General features: G+C 37.5%; 1 protein-coding gene across 4 annotated transcripts in view; it reads left to right on the forward strand.

The window, feature by feature from the left end:
- Window positions 1–19122, forward strand: part of SETD2 (SET domain containing 2, histone lysine methyltransferase) — a 120869-nt gene that overhangs the window by 47227 nt on the left and 54520 nt on the right. For all 4 annotated transcript variants that reach the window (XR_014295471.1, XR_014295472.1, XM_082637942.1 and 1 more), the window contains exons 5-11: window positions 2468–2596; window positions 5890–6013; window positions 7182–7259; window positions 8959–9056; window positions 11125–11251; window positions 17202–17336; window positions 18091–18210. Coding sequence is in view for 2 of the 4 variants with exons in the window: in XM_082637942.1 (XP_082494068.1) it covers window positions 2468–2596; window positions 5890–6013; window positions 7182–7259; window positions 8959–9056; window positions 11125–11251; window positions 17202–17336; window positions 18091–18210 (811 nt within the window). In the remaining 2 variants the exon portion in view is untranslated. The remainder of the gene's footprint in view (window positions 1–2467; window positions 2597–5889; window positions 6014–7181; window positions 7260–8958; window positions 9057–11124; window positions 11252–17201; window positions 17337–18090; window positions 18211–19122) is intronic.

Consider the following 19122-nt stretch of genomic DNA (forward strand, 5'->3'; position numbering starts at 1 on the left):
GTCCTGAGAGGTAAATGTTGGTATTTTTTAGCTTTTACTATAAAATAAGCCAAAACCCTAACATTTCAAAAGTGCTTAAAGTAAAATGTCTTGTTCCCCCAAGCCTCAATCCCTCTATTTGTAGTCTTTCCAGATAATTTTTATGCCTATACCAGCATGGGTAGACGTTTCCTCTTTTTATGTGTAGAAGTGAAATCCTTACTATATGTACTTTTTCCCCCTCACCTGCCACACACACTTTTCTTTTTTTTAATAATTTTTTTTAATGTAATTTTGGCTGCGTTGGGACTTCGTTGCTGTGCGCGGGCTTTCCCTAGTTGCGGCGAGTGGGGGCCACTACCTGCTGTGGTGCATGGGCCCCTCATCGTGGTAGCTGCTCTTGTTGCGGAGCATGGGCTCTAGGCACGCGGGCCTCAGTAGGTGTGGCTCGTGGGCTCTTGAGTGCAGGCTCAGTAGTTGTGGCACACGGGCCAAGTTGCTCTGCGACATGTGGGATCCTCCCGGACCAGGGCTCGAACGCGTGTCCCCTGCATTGGCTGGCGGATTCTTAACCACTGTGCCACCAGGGAAGTCCCCACACTTTTAATTAAATATGTTTTGGAGACCTATTCAGAGCTATATATTTAGACCTATCTAAATCTTTCTCTTGACTACATTATGTATTCTATTCATAGTTAACCCATATTTATTAATCTTCTATTGATAGACATTTGCTTCCATATTTTTCATATAAACAGTAAATATCTTTACATTAAAAAATGTGATTTAAAAAAAATCAGTCGGATTGAAAATTGTATCATTTTTAACATGGAAAGAATATTAAGGTGATTTATAGTATAGGTACCTTATTTTTAGTGTTAATGAAGTGTTTTTTTTCAAAACTCAGTTTTTGGTTTTGCTTATGTAATAGCGTTACAAAAATAAAACATATACCTCAAAAAATAAAAAAGAGAAAGCATTTTTGGTATTTTTAAATGTAAACTAAAAGTAAAGATGACAGTAAACATATAAGAAGAGAAGAGGGATTTCCCTGGTGGCACAGTGGTTAAGAGTCCGCCTGCCAATGCAGGGGACACGGGTTCGAGCCCTGGTCTGGGAAGACCCCACATGCCGCGGAGCAACTAAGCCTGTGCGCCACAACTACTGAGCCTGCGCTCTAGAGCCCGCAAGCCACAACTACTGAGCCCGTGTGCCACAACTACTGAAGCCTGTGAGCCTAGAGCCTGTGCTCTGCTACGAGAAGCCACCACAATGAGAAGCCTGCACACTGCAAGTAAGAGTAGCCGCCACTCGCCACAACCAGAGAAAGCCCACGCACAGCAACGAAGACCCAACGCAGCCAAATTAATTAATTAATTAAAAAAGAAGAGAAGACATAAGAACAGTATTCTTCTAATTTGACATTGTTGCCCTAGTCTCTGCATTCTTCTGTTTTTTCCTGCCAACCTTGTTGAACGGATATGAAGTACAGAAATTCTTTTTTCTTGTTATTCCCACGCTCAAAACTTAGTGGTTCTCAAGATTAGGTTCAAATGTAACCTTGGTATTGAGAGCCCTTCCTAGTACATCAACAACCTGCCTTTTCATCTTCCAGCAACCCACCTTTCTTATCAGTTATCCTTAGCTATTTTATTCCCCTTTTCTCAAATAGGCCTTGTTTTCTATTTCTGCACACAGGTGGGCCCTGTCATTGTACCTCTTGTTTTCCTTATCTGTCCATATCCTCTGTGTCATTAGAGATTCTGCTTTAATCCTACTCCTTCCGGAAAGCTTTCCTTCACTGCTTCTCTCCAGAGTGAATCCCTTATCCTTTGGACATCTGTAAAAATGTTGCTTACTACTACTGGTTTGGCAATAAATAATAATATGTTCGAAATAATTGGTAATTTTTATTGTAGCCTTACTCAGTATTAAAAGCCTTTGTATCTGTAAGCTTTGGAATATTAAGAATTCAGTAAATTTTTGATTTTATTTTTATTCTAGGATCCATGAGGGAAGAGCCTTGCCAGTTTATATTGTGCTTACTGTGAACAAAGATACGTTTAATGACGACTTTGCTTTCTCTTAAATGTAGCTCAAGTAGTTAGCTACATTCAAAAGATGAAATTAGTGATGATTGGAGTGGAATATAAGAGAAGCTGCACTGATTGAAAATAAGTTAGCTCTGCATAGTTGTCAGAGTACTGCAAACTTACATGCAGCCTGGAAATGTATCTTAGACACTCAGGGAGGGGTAATGACCAGTTGACAAGACTGTATTTTGGGCATCATCTGTTTAACAATGTAGACACTCAATTTTAAGGAATCCCTTCATGATAGAATTATTGAGGAAGGCTCACTTGGAGGTTTACCACACATATGCTGATTATGCCATAAAGATATGGATATATTTACATAACATTCTAGTGAATGTGTTTTTGGTTCTTTTGCTACTTGAAGAATTAATTTTCTCCTTTTCTCATTTCAGTTCTTCTCGGTGTCCAAATGGGGATTATTGTTCCAATAGACGGTTTCAAAGAAAACAGCATGCAGATGTGGAAGTCATACTCACAGAAAAGAAAGGCTGGGGCTTGAGAGCTGCTAAAGACCTTCCTTCGTAAGTTATGTTTTAATCGCCTTTCACTTCATTTGTGTTGTTGAAGTTGGTTAGATACTTTTTAGGAAAATAATTTGCCCATTACACTGAAGTTTAATAATGATTATTGTGCAGAATGACCACTTGGTGGCTAGTTTGTTCATTTTAAATTCACTTCTTTTAGGAAATTAAATAGAAATCTCTTCTGTCTGTATATGAGAGAGCAGTTTGTCCCTTGTGATATTTGGACTAGGCCGGTCCTTCTTTGTCTGATAGTTATGTTACCTTAATTCCAAGTAATTACCAAGTGTTTGCTGTAGATCCCCAGAATCCCTATGAAACTCTATAAAAAGGAGTTAGGACAGAATCTATAAAGTTGAATCTATATAAAGTTTAGTTGGGATAAGAGTAGTGGAGAGTGTCTGAGGATATTGAGATAGAGAATTAAAGCATACTTGATAGACACTCATTAAACATTTTTGAATGAATAAATGTTGCCTTCTAAAGTCATGTAACTTTTATATGTAATGCAGTAAAAGGTTCAGTTTTATTTTCTACCATATTCGGTATTTCCTTTAACCACTAATTTTCTTACATATAGCATATTTAAGTATTATTATGAAAGTTGAGTACCTTTTTCTTTAAAGTTAAGTATATACAGATTACATGTGTTTATGATTGAAGAATTTTTTAAAATACATCAAAGGAATAAAGGAAGAAAATAAAACAGTTGCTGATTCTAGTGACTCAGGCACAACTGTTCTTTCAGAATCCTAAGCATATGGCCACACTTGAATGGGAATTGGGATGGGGTGAGGGGTTTTAGTCTTTTTATTGTGGGGATTCAAAGCAACCAGGTAGCAAATAACCTAATAATAATTACCACCACCACCACCACCAGGTAATTTAGTTTTCTGACAGGAACCTCATATATCTTTTGAAAGCCAAATCATTTGGTTTTTATTGTGAAAATAGGAAATGATATTCATGTCACTTTATCCTTTTGAGAACCAACCAGAAAAAACCCATGTTTTATTATATAAAAAAGGAACCTCATATATTTCCCTTTTCTGCAAAGTATTATCAAAGTATTTTGGTTTATAACCATTTTTAAATTGTTTCTTTGAAACAAATATCTCAGAATCATCTCAATATATTTAATATCCAAATTCATTGGATCCTTTATAATATTTTAAATAAATAATAGACTAAATTTCCCTTGAACACTGTTAACAACACTGAACTCAGTACTTCCCAAGGCAGTCTGGTGCATTTCTAAAATCACTAACTCTGGTCTAGATGCAGGTTTTCAGGTATGCTTTCTTTTATTCTACTCAAGCCAGCCAGGCTTTTCTTTTGGAGAGTCTTTTAAAAAATTGTTTAAAGGAACTCCAGTTTGGACATAACCCTCTCTTACAGGGGTAGTAATGGACACTGCCTCTTGGCAGAGTCTGCACTAACATAGCTTCAACTTTAACGTAAATTCTTGTTGTATTCAACAGAGACTATTTGATGACTCAGGAGTCCTTGTCTGTTATGGGGAAGGAGATGGGAGAAGAGGGGAGAGAATGTGTGACTGTTTCACATAGCAGGTTAAAATTTCTGAAAGCTCTTTAGCTTTCCTCATCTACTCACAAAGAACCCTGCTTTGGTAAAATATACTAGGACTTAATGTTTCCATGATTCCCACATCTTCACTCATGTACTTCCATGTGCTGATGGTAATACCAATTTTATAAATTTTTAACTCTAAGCTATTTAGGCGTTCACTGGTAGAGTATTCCCACTTAAGAAGGGCATACTGTCAGATGTGCACAGTATGAGGAGGAGGTATTTGGAGCAAAGCTGCTAGTTACTGTTAACATACCATGACAGACTCAACCAAAAAAATAAGCAAATTCCTACCAAAACCCTCAAGTTTTAGGCTGTAGGAATGGAAGGCAGTGCTGTCTAGGTTGACTTAATGTTACTGGATACCAAATGGGACTTCGTTTTTTGGGGATGGAGTAAAATTCACACAAATGTATTATTAGCCTTTTTAAAGTGCACAATTTAGTGGCATTTAGTACATTCATAATATTGGGCAGCTGTCACCTCTGTCTAGTTCCAAAAATTTTTATCACCCCAAAAGGAAACCCCTTACCCATTAAGCAAATTCTCCCTATTGCCCCCTCTTCCCAGCCCTTGGCAACCTCTAAATCTGCCATCTCTATGGATTTACCTATTCTAGATATTTATATGAAATATAAATGTGGCTTTTTGTTTCTGGCTTCTTAAAGAAAGCTGTTAAACACAGCGTTTTTTTAGCGTGGCCAAAAAAAAGAAAAAAAGGAGAAGTATACTGATTATGTCAGTATATCATAACAAATACGAATGATTTACATTTTTACATTTTAAAAATCTCTTCGGTTAGTGTTAGGGCACGTTTGTTTATTTTCTCTCTGTGCATCTTGTGGGGTCTTAGTTCCCCGACCAAGGAATGAACCCAGGCCCCAGCAATGAAAGCACCGAGTCCTAACCACTGGATAGCCAGGGAATTCCAGGGCATGTTTATTTTGAAAGGGTAAGACAAGACTTCCAGGTAGGTCATTTTAGGTCAGAACTTGAGAGTAAACCGTAGAGAAGCATTTGTTTACATGGAGGTAATACTTGAAGTCATTGGTGAGAATGAGCTTTTATAAAATAAAGGGAGAGGGAAGAGACTGAGAATATCTTCAATGAGAAGAAATAGGTGTAAATAACCATGAAAGAACAATCAAAGGTAGAAGGTAACTGAAAGAAGCCAAGGAGAGAGCTTAATCATGATTGTTGATAAATGCTAGAGAAAACTCAGAGAGAATGCAGTCAGAGAAAAGGTATATTTGACCTTTAACATCATTAGAGACCTTTGAGAGTAAAGGTAGTAGAAGGGCTGCTGTATTTAAGTTGCCTTCTTTTTTCTTAGGACATAAAGCCTCTTTTTTCACTGCTTCTGATTTCTTCACAACCGTTTCTCAGTTGTGAATCATTGTTTTCATGATAATGTAAACCAGACTTGAAAGTTTGTTTTAATATCTAGTGAGAGCAAGGATATGCATTTTGGTATAAGTGTAAATTATAAAAGCTTCTTAGAGTCAACATTCTTTGAAAAGTATTAGGAAGGAGAAAATTAACCTCGATTAGTTGCTAGGCACTTTTACATATATTTTAATTACATCTTGTGTAGTAGCAAATCTGTCCACTTTACAATAGTTTTTTAAATTTATTATTTTTGCATGGATGTATGTGTTTTCCATATATCTCATAGGCAGGAAATACTGTTTTTCTTTTGCCAGGAACACCTTTGTCCTGGAATATTGTGGAGAGGTACTTGATCATAAAGAGTTTAAAGCCCGGGTAAAGGAGTATGCACGAAACAAAAACATCCACTACTATTTCATGGCCCTGAAGAATGATGAGGTAAGTGGCATGAATGTGTTTGTTTTGAAACAGGTCTGGAAATTCTTGAGTTTGAAAGGGGTCATTGATACGGACTGATCTCTAAAATATATTAAGTGACCAAAATAAGGAGCTGAACAGTGTGGATAGTTTTTTTCTGTTTGCTTACAAAAAGGATGAGGGAGGGGGGGTATTTACATGTATATGTAAATGTAAACATACATGCTTCATACTATAATTCTTAAAAATTATTGATGACCCCCAAAAAGCTTTTGTTTATGTGGATTATATTTATCAATATTTATATTAAAGACGAAAGCTGAGAAGTTGAAAATACTTATTTTTTATTAAACCATTTAAAAGTGACAATAAGCCTATTACGTTGACACAAATAGCATATGCTTTTGTGAAAATTAAGTATTTTCCAAAAAGTTGTTTTTTTAGTGAGGAGTACCATTTACAAATCTCTTTAATGTCTAGCTTACTAGAATTTAGCTAGATTCTCATGTCTGCTTCTACATTCAATCTGGAAATGCAAGTTGTAGGGACCCATCCTAGGACCTGTTGAATCTCACTCTGAGGGTGGGCTCAGCAAGAGTTTTAACAAGCTCTCCAGTGGTTTCAGATACATACTCAAGTCCACTGTGGTATTGCATGCATTTGAAAATGAAGTTTTAAACACATGAAGTAAGATTGGAATATAATAGGATGTAAGAAATAGCTAAAAGAAAATGAGACATTGATAGATATGGAGATAATTTTGCCCCGCAGGTAAAATGTTGATAGTTAGAGATCTTTCTGAGGAAGAAGTTGGATATTTGTCACTTTGATGGGTAAAGTAATATGAGAGAGTTCTCTAAAGGAACGGGGGATTAGGGATAAGGGTCTTAAATTTGCCGGATGCCTTGCCTTTGCAAAATGCACATATGTTTTAAGGTCTCTCTTTTTTTTTTTTGCCGTATGCGGGCCTCTCACTGTTGTGGCCTCTCCCATTGTGGAGCACAGGCTCTGGACGCGCAGGCTCAGCGGCCACGGCTCACGGGCCTAGCTGCTCCGCGGCATGTGGGATCTTCCCGGACCGGGGCACGAACCCGTGTCCCCTGCATCGGCAGGCAGACTCTCAACCACTGTGCCACCAGGGAAGCCCCTAAGGTCTCATTTTTAACTGTTAAATTATCCTTTTCCCTAGATAATAGATGCCACTCAGAAAGGAAATTGCTCCCGGTTCATGAATCACAGCTGTGAACCAAACTGTGAGACTCAAAAAGTAAGTTGAGGTAGATTTAGAGTTTGGGTTATTTGTTCAAGACTGCTATTCTGACAATTTTAGATTCTATACCAAAGGTACCCATGGATATTATTTTTTCATGATTTTTTTCTTACTCTGTTAAAATTTATTTTGAAATAAGTTTAGATGTATAAAATAATAAATAGTGCTGAAATAGTACAGAGTTCCCATATATTATCCTTCACTAGCTTCTGCAAATGTCTACATTGAATGTAACCATAATATAATTACCCAATCCAGGAAATAATATTAACTACTAACTAGTCTAAAGACCTTATTCAAGTTTTGCCATATGTCATTTTTCTAGTCTAGGATCCAGTCCAGGAACTCCAGTTGCATTTAATTGTCACATCTCTGGCCATAAATTTTAGATATTGTTTAAGGTGCCGAAATGAAAAACTAAATTTTAATTTTGATGAAGTCCAGTGTGTACTATTATATTCAGATTTTATATCACTCTTATCCAGGTGCCAAATTTGGTGGTTTTAATAACATTTATAAGGGGCTGAATGGCCACAGATGAGAGAGCCGATATATGGTATGCATGTGGTTATACTGCTCCTCCTCAACAAGGCCAGACTTTGGGTCTTGGTTATCTTTATGTCCCTGTGCCTGCACATAGTTGACACTTGATAAATCCATTTACCGAATTCGATGTAACATTTTGAAGTAATGATCTCGGTACCCTCTAATTTGTGTTTTAAGCTTAGAGTTTAAAAAAAGAGCATATAGATATATATATATGCACGTTAGAATATTGGTTCTTTTTTAGGTTAAGAAAGCTGTGGACCCACACCCTAGAAAAATACATCAGTGATTTCCTCTCATATTGAATAGTTTTGACTCTTGGATATTTTTTGTCCTTTGATCTCTGTACTAATAGATCTTAGATACAGCTCTTCCAAGAGCCAAAACATATAACGAATAGGAGAGCCCAGTGTGAAATTATTTAACCTAATTAAGTTCTGATTCTAGTTTTGCCTGCAGCTGGTGGCCACATGTCTAGCTGTGAGACTCCAACTGTACTGTTTCCCTTCACCTCTTTAAGTCTGGGTTTTTCATCAGTAGCGGGTTCAGATGGTCTGGACAGGAGCTTTCCAGTCAACTTACATCTTACATATTCTGGAACTGCAAGGTCCAATCCCTGTGTATTTACCCCCATTTTAATTTTTGAGTTTTATGTATCTGCTGTGATGCTTCCCTTCCCTTTCTCTACACTCAGCATTATGACCACTGTTTCATGAAATTAAACTTCCGGCATTGTTGTTTCCCTTTTTCCATGCCCCATCTTATCTTACAGTTACTTTTAACGTAACATAATACAAATTCGCCTGGTACTCAGTGATACCAAGCATTCCATATTTGCCTATTTTTACTACAAGTGAATCTTTACTGTGTGGAAATGTGTATTAAGATAAGTTAAAGTAGCAGTTACTTTTATTAGAGTTAAATTATAGATGATATTCATCTGGTAGCTCATTAAATAAGAGTGATACCTAAGTTTTTTGTTTTTGTTTTTGTTTTTAATTTCCCTGTTAGCTATTTGGAAAAGCCTTTATTATCTAAAGAGGCACATGCATAATTAAGGCAGATGATGATGATCTTTTTTTTAAAAACACACACACACACACAGATTAACCAGTTACTAATTTCTTTTCTTTTAAAAACAACATCTCAGTGGACTGTGAACGGACAACTTAGAGTTGGGTTTTTTACCACCAAACTGGTTCCTTCAGGCTCAGAGTTAACATTTGACTATCAGTTCCAAAGATATGGGTGAGTATTGATTCCGTTCTGTTTTGCTGCTTCTGATGGAGAAATAGACTGTTCAGATATAGGAATCTAAAACTTAGATGTGAATTACTAAGAAGTTATATGTACTGTCAGTTCTTATCTATAGTGTTCTCTTTTAGTTCTGTGTATTTTCCTTCTGTATGACACTTCAGGCCATTAAGGGATATTGTACAGGAACTACATGTTCCTCCTCTGAACTTCATGCTGCCTTATTTATATAATTATGTTTCTAATGTAATTTTAAAACTTTTTATTACAGAAATGTCAACAGGGTGTTGACATAGTATAAAGAGAACAATATAATGAATCCCTGTGTGGCCATAATTCATCTGTCAGTTATCAGTTCATGACTTTATCATGTCTCATCTATACCATATTGTACTCTGAAAAATAACTTGTTACCTAGTTCTACCAAAACCAGTAACTGATGCAATAGCACTGAATACCCTTAGCATTTATATTGTGGCTTTAATAAAACCAGACTAAAAGGAACAGGGTTCCTCGGAGAAATATCTGGTGTCAACTTTGGGACAGGTATTGAACAAGATGACTCTGGTTTATCTCCTCCTGCCAGAAAACCAGTTATAAAAGATGAGGAGGGTCATGTCAAAGGGACTTCGGAGATAGCTTGAATAGAATCTCACCAAAAGTGGGAGAGTTCTTATTAACACTTAAGCATCATTAAGAATACTAATGGCAAGTGGTTTGAAACACACTATGTAAAATCCATGAGTTTTAATGACATTTTAAAAATAAAAGCGCATTAGTCATAATTGAAAGGAACCAATTCATGATTTTGGAAACTAGTTTTTTTTTTTTTAATTGAAGTATAGTTGATGTGCAATATTCCATAAGGTACAGGTATGCAACATAGTGAATCACAATTTTTAAAGGTTATATTCCATCCATAGTTACTACAAAACACTGGCTATATTCCCTCTATTGTACAGTACATCCTAGTAGCTTATTTATTTTATGCATAATAGTTATATCTCTTAATCCCCTATCCCTCTTTTGCCCCTTCCCCTCTCCCTACGAGTAACCACTAGTTTAAAAATTAAAAGAAGAAAAAAATCAAGCATTTATCCATCCTTTCCCAGTGAATTTTTGATTAAACCAAACAGTTGGTGAGAGGAAATTCTTTATAGAGGTTATTTTAGCTAATAAATGAAGCAGTAATGGTATCACCATTTTGCAACACCTCATGAACTAATGGATCTGGGCAACGGTCAAGTATTCTGGGGTTGACCAGGTTCCATGTAGGGCTCCATTATTTTTTTTTTCCTCTTGTATTTGTACTGTCCTCTTTGAAAGAAAGGCAACTGGAAATTAAGTGCTGTTTGTGATTCCCTGCTGTATTTATCAAATATTTTTGTGCCTTTGATTGCTACTGTTATATACTAAATCTATCAGTTTACTTTTGGAATAGTCCTTCGTGTTTTCCTTGGGCAGCTCTGGTTGCAGAGTAAATAAATGGCAGAGGTGGTTTATACCCAGGGCTGTAGACTTAGGCCTGTATTCTTTCCTCCACTTTACCTTGACTCCATGGTTACATTTATTTATTACTATATTTATTAGTAGTGTCTCATCCTTATGTAATAATAACTTTTAATAACCACGTGTCTAAGTGTCCTTTACTAATTATGCATTTTATATGTGTATATCTGTTCATAATAATACATTTTGTTCTGTATGTCAGTTAAATATTTACATATAAGTTATAGGTGTTGATCTGTTTAAGCAATTTTGTTCTTAGCCCCAACAGGTATATATGATCTCTTATTTGCATACATTAGTAGAAACTCTCATAAGTGGAGAAATTACTTATTAATTTCTTGGCTAGTTTTGTCTAGCTAATAAAGAATGACTTTTAAGAGCAATTTTCAGGCATTTCCATTAGCTAGTATCAGGTTTGTTGGTGTCTCTTAGAAAAACTGTTTTTTTCCTTTAAGCTGGATTGACTCTTCTCCTGTATGTAGTTGCTATACTATCAACATTTTTTATGGTTTACTTTCACATAATTGACATCTTTCTTATGCTCCTTGAACAGGAAAGAAGCGCAGAAGTGTTTCTGTGGGTCGGCTAATTGCCGGGGTTACCTGGGAGGAGAGAACAGAGTCAGCATCAGAGCAGCAGGAGGGAAAATGAAGAAAGAACGATCTCGGAAGAAGGATTCGGTAAGTGTTCCATTCTTCTTTCAACTGTCACAATGTGCATTTTAAGAAGGGAGGTAGCTTTCCTGATTGAACTTTGAAAAGTCAAACTACAACCAGAGAAATTCAGGGTCAGATGAGATAATCATGGAAAAGAAGTACGATTGCTATTTTTGTTTCATGGAGATTAGACGTGGATACTGAGAACTACTGAAGTCATCTTGAAAAGAGACAGGCTAATAGTTTTTGAGAGCCTGTAAAACTCCTAATCTTATGTATAAGTAACATGTTTATCTGTTGACTCACATAAGTCTGATCTACATTCCTAATCTTTTAATATTGTTTTGTCTTTTGTTTGCATGTGTTCTTAAAATCTCTAAAAATCCTCCTTGGAGCGTAAGGTGAGTTTTGAGAGGTAACAGGCAACCCAAGAGTGAGAAAGGGATAGTCTCAGATGGTCTTTGTATTTAATCCGTTAGAACAGTGGTTGATAGCCTTTTTTCTACTCCAGTTCACCTGAGTCGCAACTGGAGGTGAGTGGTATCTTGCTACTACAGGAGCTCTTAACTGGGACAAGAATTTTGTGTCGTTTTTAAAAATTCCACCCCCCTTTTTCTGAGGATCCCTTTGTCAGAGCAGTGTTTCTCCGCCTCAGAACCACTTGGCAGGGTCCATTGTAAAAATGCACATTTTTGGGCCTATCCCCAGACCTATGAATCTTAGTGGAGGGCCAGAAGGAGCCAGGGGGCCAGAGGTGTTAGCCAGCAAATCCACCTGTGAGTCTTTTGCAGTGAGCTCATTCCTAGGCTTTTCAGGAACCCATACTTATGTTAAGAATTATAAATGTCAGCAGTCTTACTATTTAGTTGAGCAGATAGAATACATAAGTCAGGAAAGGGATAAAAATATAATAGTTAAAAGGTGATGTCAGTAAACCCAAATTAATTGGAGAGAATTAGTTACTGAGAACCTGAATTCTATAAGAAGACTTAGATAGCAGGAAGCATTAGAAAGGGCCATTTAAAAATTAAAAAAAAAAAGGATCAAAAAAGAGTCATTTAAAAAATGCAAAAAGGGAAAGTTTACAAGAAACACCCATGCTTCTACCACCCAAGATGAACAAATGCTCTTCAGAGTATTGTTGCTTCAGCTCTTTTTTAGAGAGCATATATATTGTAACTGTGTGCTAAGCACTCTTCTAAGCGCCTGACACATTAAATCATTTAATTCTCACAATAAGCCCTTTAAGTTAGGTACAAGGATTTTCCCTCTTTTACAGATGAGAACACTAAAGCACAGAGGTTACAAGGTCACCCAATAAGCGACGGGAAAGAGCTAGTCTAACTCTTTTCTTTGCTTTTAACCGTATTGAGTTCCTTTGTGTAGAGTTTTAGAAATGACATATATATATATATATTTCTACAATTTTTAAAAAAAATTTTATTTTATTTATTTTTTGGCTGTGTTGGGTTTTCGTTGCTGCACGTGGGCTTTCTCTAGTTGCGGTGAGCGGGGGCTACTCTTCGTTGCAGTGCGCGGGGCTTCTCATTGCAGTGGCTTCTCTTGTTGCGGAGCATGGGCTCTAGGCGTGTGGGCTTCAGTAGTTGTGGCTTGTAGGCTCTAGAGCGCAGGCTCAGTAATTGTGGCTCGCAGGCTTAGTTGCTCCGCGGCATGTGGGATCTTCCTGGACCGGGGCATGAACCCGTGTCCCCTGCATCGGCGGGTGGACTCTCAACCACTGTGCCACCAGGGAAGCCCTCTATACGTATATTTATCAGAATGTATTAACAGTGGTGCTTTAGACCCATTAAAGACAGTTCATACCCCAAAATAAAGAATAAACATTTTTCTTGAACTGATTAGGTAATTAACAGAATAAATTTTTTTTTTTTAATATAATAGTGTTTATTTTTACTTGTTGACAGTTTGCTTTATTTATTTATTTATTTTTGGCTGTGTTGGGTCTTCGTTTCTGTGCGAGGGCTTTCTCTAGTTGTGGAGAGCGGGGGCCACTCTTCATCGCGGTGCGCGGGCCTCTCACTATCGCGGCCTCTCCCGTTGCGGAGCACAGGCTACAGACGCGCAGGCTCAGTAATTTTGGCTCACGGGCCCAGCCGCTCCGCGGCACGCGGGATCCTCCCAGACCGGGGCACGAACCCGTGTCCCCTGCATCGGCAGGCAGACTCCCAACCACTGCGCCACCAGGGAAGCCCCAGAATAAATTTTTAAGTGCTGTAGAATTGTGTATATACATATAAATTTTCATTTATCAGTAATTTATTAAAATACATCCTAATCCTCCTTATACTTACCATAAATCCTTTTTGGAAGGTGGTGACCCATAAATGAAAAATAAATACTTTTAGTAAATTTAATGAAAGCAATCAATGTCAGTCATCTCCTGGCTTCCTCCCCTGTAGGTGTCCTAAAAGTTATTAATTCCACAATTGATTGTTCACTTGAGTACCCCAAATTATGGAAGCTGTATCATATCACCACTAGGATTGGCATGCTTACTTTTATGTAATACAACCATTAAGCTTATCATTATAGTAGGAATGTTCAAAGGTTGTTCACCCTCTGTATTTTGTTTGCAAAATGTTGTTATTTATACTTCTACATTTTTACTGTTTATTTCCTTAAGAATGCTACTTTTTTATATCCCAGTAGTGCCTCTTATACAGTAATATCTACTCAATTTATTGATGAATGAAAGTAACAACTCAATTTTAACTTTTCAGATTACATGCCTAATTATGAAAAGGAAATAACCCCAAAAGGAAATATAAGCTTAGTGAATATTTGCATCTCAAAACCTTCAAAAGCAAGATTCTTGTATTTGAGAGGGAAAGTAGTATTTTAAAGCCCTTGGTCTTTCCTATGCTAATCCTCTGGAATTTGGGACACAGGAAATTCTTACATTTAGGATATGCAAGGAAAAAAACATCTTTAAGGAAATTGTCTTACATTAAGATTTAACTGTAAATTGGCTTTTCTGTTCATGTATTTAATCTATTCAAAACCTAAGAAATAATACTGGAAACGAAAAAGGATGAGCCTCAAATGTACTTTTTAGAAGGAAAAAATGAGTTTATATATCTTCAACTTCTTGCAGGCAGCATTTTATATTTTCTCATTTATTTTTGTTCTATATACCATAATAAGAGTTTTGGGGTATAATATGAAATAGAAGTGTTTCAATGCCTTGCCTAAAATTATATTAAGTGAGTAACAAAATTTACCAGTTAAGTAACAGAAAATTTCAAGATTTTTTCTTTTAGATTTGCTTTTCTCTAATTTGTTATCAGCTCATTCTGTACTTTTATCATTTCATGTCAAGCTGATTTAATGCTATCGTTTATATCTCTTCTCCTTCAATCTCTATTTTGTCTAGATTTCATCCTGTTATTGTCAGACTAATTATTCTCAAATTCCATTTTGATCATATTATTCCCTTTTTGGGATTCAGTAATAGAGCTCTCTTACTTAGTGTCATCAAATCCAGATTCTTTTATATTACATCTTCTAACACCAGTCCTCTTTTTGATAAGATTTTTCTCAATTCCTCACCGCACCTTATCCACTCCAGCCAGGCTGAGCATAGTATGCACTGTCATAATTTTCCATTTCAGGTTGTTCAGACTTTTCCTTCTGCTTCCTCCCTCCTCCCTCCTCCCTCCTCTTGTATTTATCTTACCTATTTCTAACCCCGCTTCGGTGAATTCATTTCTGGTGACTCTCTCTCTTTTTTTTTTTTTTTTTTGCGGTACACGGGCCTCTCACTGTTGTGGCCTCTCCCATTGCGGAGCACAGTCTCCGGACGCGCAGGCTCAGCAGCCATGGCTCACGGGCCCAGCCGCTCTGTGGCATGTGGGATCTTCCCGGACCAGGGCACGAACCTGCGTCCCCTGCATTGGCAGGCGGACTCTCAACCACTGCGCCACCAGGGAAGCCCTCTGGTGACTCTCATTTTAAGCACTCCCTTCATCTTGGACCTCTTAGGTTTTTTAACATTAACATTTACCATTAACATTTATATCATTGTTCGTTTTCATATGAGTTAATTTTATCTCCGCGATAGTAAGTTCTGTGAGGGTGTCTTTTTTTTTTTTTTTCTTGCGGTACGCGGGCCTCTCACTGTGTGGCCTCTCCCGTTGCGGAGCACAGGCTCCAGACGCGCAGCCTCAGCGGCCATGGCTCACGGGCCCAGCCGCTCTGCTCCATATGGTATCTTCCCGGACCGGGGCACGAACCTGTGTCCGCTGCCTCGGCAGGCGGACTCTCAACCACTGCGCCACCAGGGAAGCCCTGTGAGGGTGTCTTTATATCTTTTATAACTACTGCAACACAGCTAGAAAACAAGCTTTGGAACCTTGATTTTTGTTGCTGTTGTTCTCTATTATTTAATATCTTTGGAACAAAGAATTTATGTAAGTTATAAAGCCTATAATTATACTTTATATGTGCTTTTGAGCACTTCTCTGCTTCCTTCTCTCTGCTTATAGCTCCTGGAGGATACCACCATTTTGAATTTTGTGGCTTACCTCCCTTGCCCCTTTTTAAAAACAAACAAACAAAAAATCATTCATTCATTCATTCATTCATTTATTTATGGTTGCGTTGGGTCTTTGTTACTGCGCATGGGCTTTCTCTAGTTGCGGCGAGCGGAGTCTAATCTTCATTGTGGTATGTGGGCTTCTCATTGTGGTGGCTTCTCTTGTTGCGGAGCATGGGCTCTAGGTGTGCAGACTTCAGTAGTTGTGGCATGTGGGCTCAGTAGTTGTGGCTCTTGGGCTCTGGAGCACAGGCTCAGTAGTTGGGGCCACGGGCTTAGTTGCTCTGCGGCATGTGGGATCTTCCTGGATGAGAGATTGAACCTGTGTCCCCTGCATTGGCATGTGGATTCTTAACCACTGCATCATCTGGGAAGTCCCCCTTGCCATTTTAAAGTAGACTTTTCAGATGTATCTATAAAAAATTTTTGTTTGAGGTGCAGAGAAACGGATTCATACAATATTCTGTAACTTTATTTTTTTACATAGCATTATGTTTGCTAAGATTGATAATTTTTGTTGCATTTGGCTGCACTTGATTTCTTTCATTGTGGTATATGCCATTATGTGAACATGCCGGTTTATCCAGCCTGGCCACAGGCATTTGGGTTGTTGGCAGTTTTTTGCTCTTATGAATGTCTGTTCAATGAACATTCTTCTGATTCTCAGAGTACACGTGTGCAGAAGTTTCTCTAGGGTTTATTCTTAGGTGTACAGTGGCTAGGCATAGGGGATACAAATATTTTATTTTTCAAGCTTTATTTCAATGCTTTATTTTTTCTGACATACTTTTTTTTTTTTTTTTTTTTTTTGCTGTACGCGGGCCTCTCACTGCTGTGGCCTCTCCCGTTGCGGAGCACAGGCTCCGGACACACAGGCTCCGCGGCCATGGCTCGCGGGCCCAGCCGCTCCGCGGCACGTGGGATCTTCCGGGATCGGGGCACGAACCCGTGTCCCCTGCATCGGCAGGCGGACTCTCAACCACTGCGCCACCAGGGAAGCCCTGACATACTTTTTTTTTCTGACATACTTCTCACCTAATATAATTTTTCTTCCTCCTACAAAGGCAGATTTTTTTGTTTTGCTTCATTGCAATGTCTTCAGCACCTAGAACTATACTTGATGTATAAGTTCTTGGTAAATATTTGATGATTGAATGAAATGCTTTTCAAATTGATCATACCAATTTATATTTTCATTAGCAGTGTACAAAAGTTTGTTTTGACCCACATCTTTGCCTAGACTTGATTTTATCAGACTTCTTATAGTGAGTGTAACATGGTTTCTTACTGTGGTCTTAGTTTTCCTTATTATTGGTGAGGTCGAGCATCTTTTCAGATTGTTTGATTCTTAGATTATTGGGGGTTTTGTTGTTGTTTTTGTTGTCATCTATAACCATATATTTTTCCTTGCTGTGGCAGGTGGATGGAGAGCTAGAAGCTCTGATGGAGAATGGTGAGGGTCTCTCTGATAAAAACCAGGTGCTCAGCTTATCCCGGCTAATGGTTAGAATTGAAACTTTGGAACAGAAACTTACCTGTCTCAAGCTCATCCAGGTGAACACTTTGATATTAATTTATTTTTTATTTCTGAATTTGAGGTGGGACATTTAAACTACAATCCAGAATGATGAATGGAAAAGGAATAATTCTGATACGAGAAGAGTTACTCGTTTTTAAAATGGATATGTGAGTTCTATATGACTTTGAAAACTTGTACTCTTAAAAATGTCTTAAGAGTACAGCATCATTTAATCTATTAGTAGATATTGTGTGTTTTCTCTCTAGTCAAAGAACATGGTGGAATTTTTTTTGTATGTGTAAGAATTCATGACACTTGATAGAGGGTCTCTCCCCACCGCCACTTGATTATTAGCATGGCAAGGCCATTTTTACCACAGGATCTCAAAGCAAGGAATTTTAACAGTAATCATACTTACTCCAGTTTATTAAATATTCCACAAGAAGTTGGATAATAAGAAAAGATTTTTAGATTTTTTTATAGTTTTAGCTTTTTCAGTAAAAATGGTGAATATAATTTTTTTTCTTAGTCCTTCAAAATTTGAACTTTAGTAACGTCCAGGTTGACATTTTAAGTATCAAAAAAGATTATAATCTCTGACTTTAAAGCATTTATTAATTGCACAGTTCTAGTAGATTAGTCAAAATAAAATTTCTAGGTTTCTTTTTGAATATAAATGAACTCTTTAGTCCTCTCTGTGGGCCCTCTTTAATGCTCTCTCTGGTATTATGTGTCTCCCTCCTCCCATCCCCCAATACACTGCATCCTGCTTTGCTTCCCCCATGGAAGAATACACATTCACAGTCTTGCCTGAAGTCCTTTCTGGAACGTCATGGGCTGTCTTTGTTGTGGATCTGGATGGCAGAACTAGGTGATGGCCGGGAAAGTAACCGGAAGCTTCAGGAAGAGGTCAGTTCACATTCAGCTGACCTGTTTGTTTCTTAAAACCACCGTATTTATTATTTAGGTTGAGGGTATTGTGATAATATCAGTGATAATGAATTTAGCACTATATTTACCACTCATATTAAATAATTACATCATTTTATCATCCCAATATCATTCCTATAACTGTAACTTTACATACACCTTGCTGGAAGTGAATTTGCCCAGTGGTTTTCCCTATGGTATCTTTTAAAGCTTAGTACTACATAGTTGGGAACTGCAAGAGCAAGATATACTAGTATCATAGTTAAGTGAAAGATCCAGTGTGTTGCTAAAACCATAATTTTAAAAAGATAGGAAACCATATGGAACTTAAATTCTGGGGTTCTAAAAAATTATGAAGGAGCTGAATTCTGGATGACAAGAGTAAGAACATTTTGAGGAGTAAATTGTTTTAAAAGATCTAAATAGATGTTCATTGACCATGTCGTTAGTGGAATTGTTATATTTATACCGTCCCATGAAATACACAATATTTTCTAATTTGGTTTAAATGTAGTTCTTTTTAATCATAAGTGCTAATATAATCCCCAAGTCATTTAATAATATACTTTTAAAAACAAAAACGTGAGTGGGCAAATGAGTGATTGTCTTGCCTCCATCCTTCTCCCAGGAGATTCAGCAATAAGTAGGAGTTGGGGGAGCCTTGGGGTTTCTGTAGGACTACACTGAGGGAGTACTTTGGAGGAAATTCTTGGATTTCAGAGTGTGGGATGGGGGTGGTTATCTCAGAATGAAGAGAGTGTTTCTCTTTGCTAGACAGCTGTTTGTCAACGGCTAAGGAGGTTAAGTAATATATGCATTTTTTGTTTGTATGCAAGACATTTAAATATATATTGTTGCTTAGTTCCCAAGCCTTTATCACAGTCACTTGGG

The sequence above is a fragment of the Mesoplodon mirus genome (genome assembly GCF_964341445.2).
Source record: "Mesoplodon mirus genome assembly, chromosome: 12".
Taxonomy (NCBI): Eukaryota; Metazoa; Chordata; class Mammalia; order Artiodactyla; family Ziphiidae; genus Mesoplodon; species Mesoplodon mirus.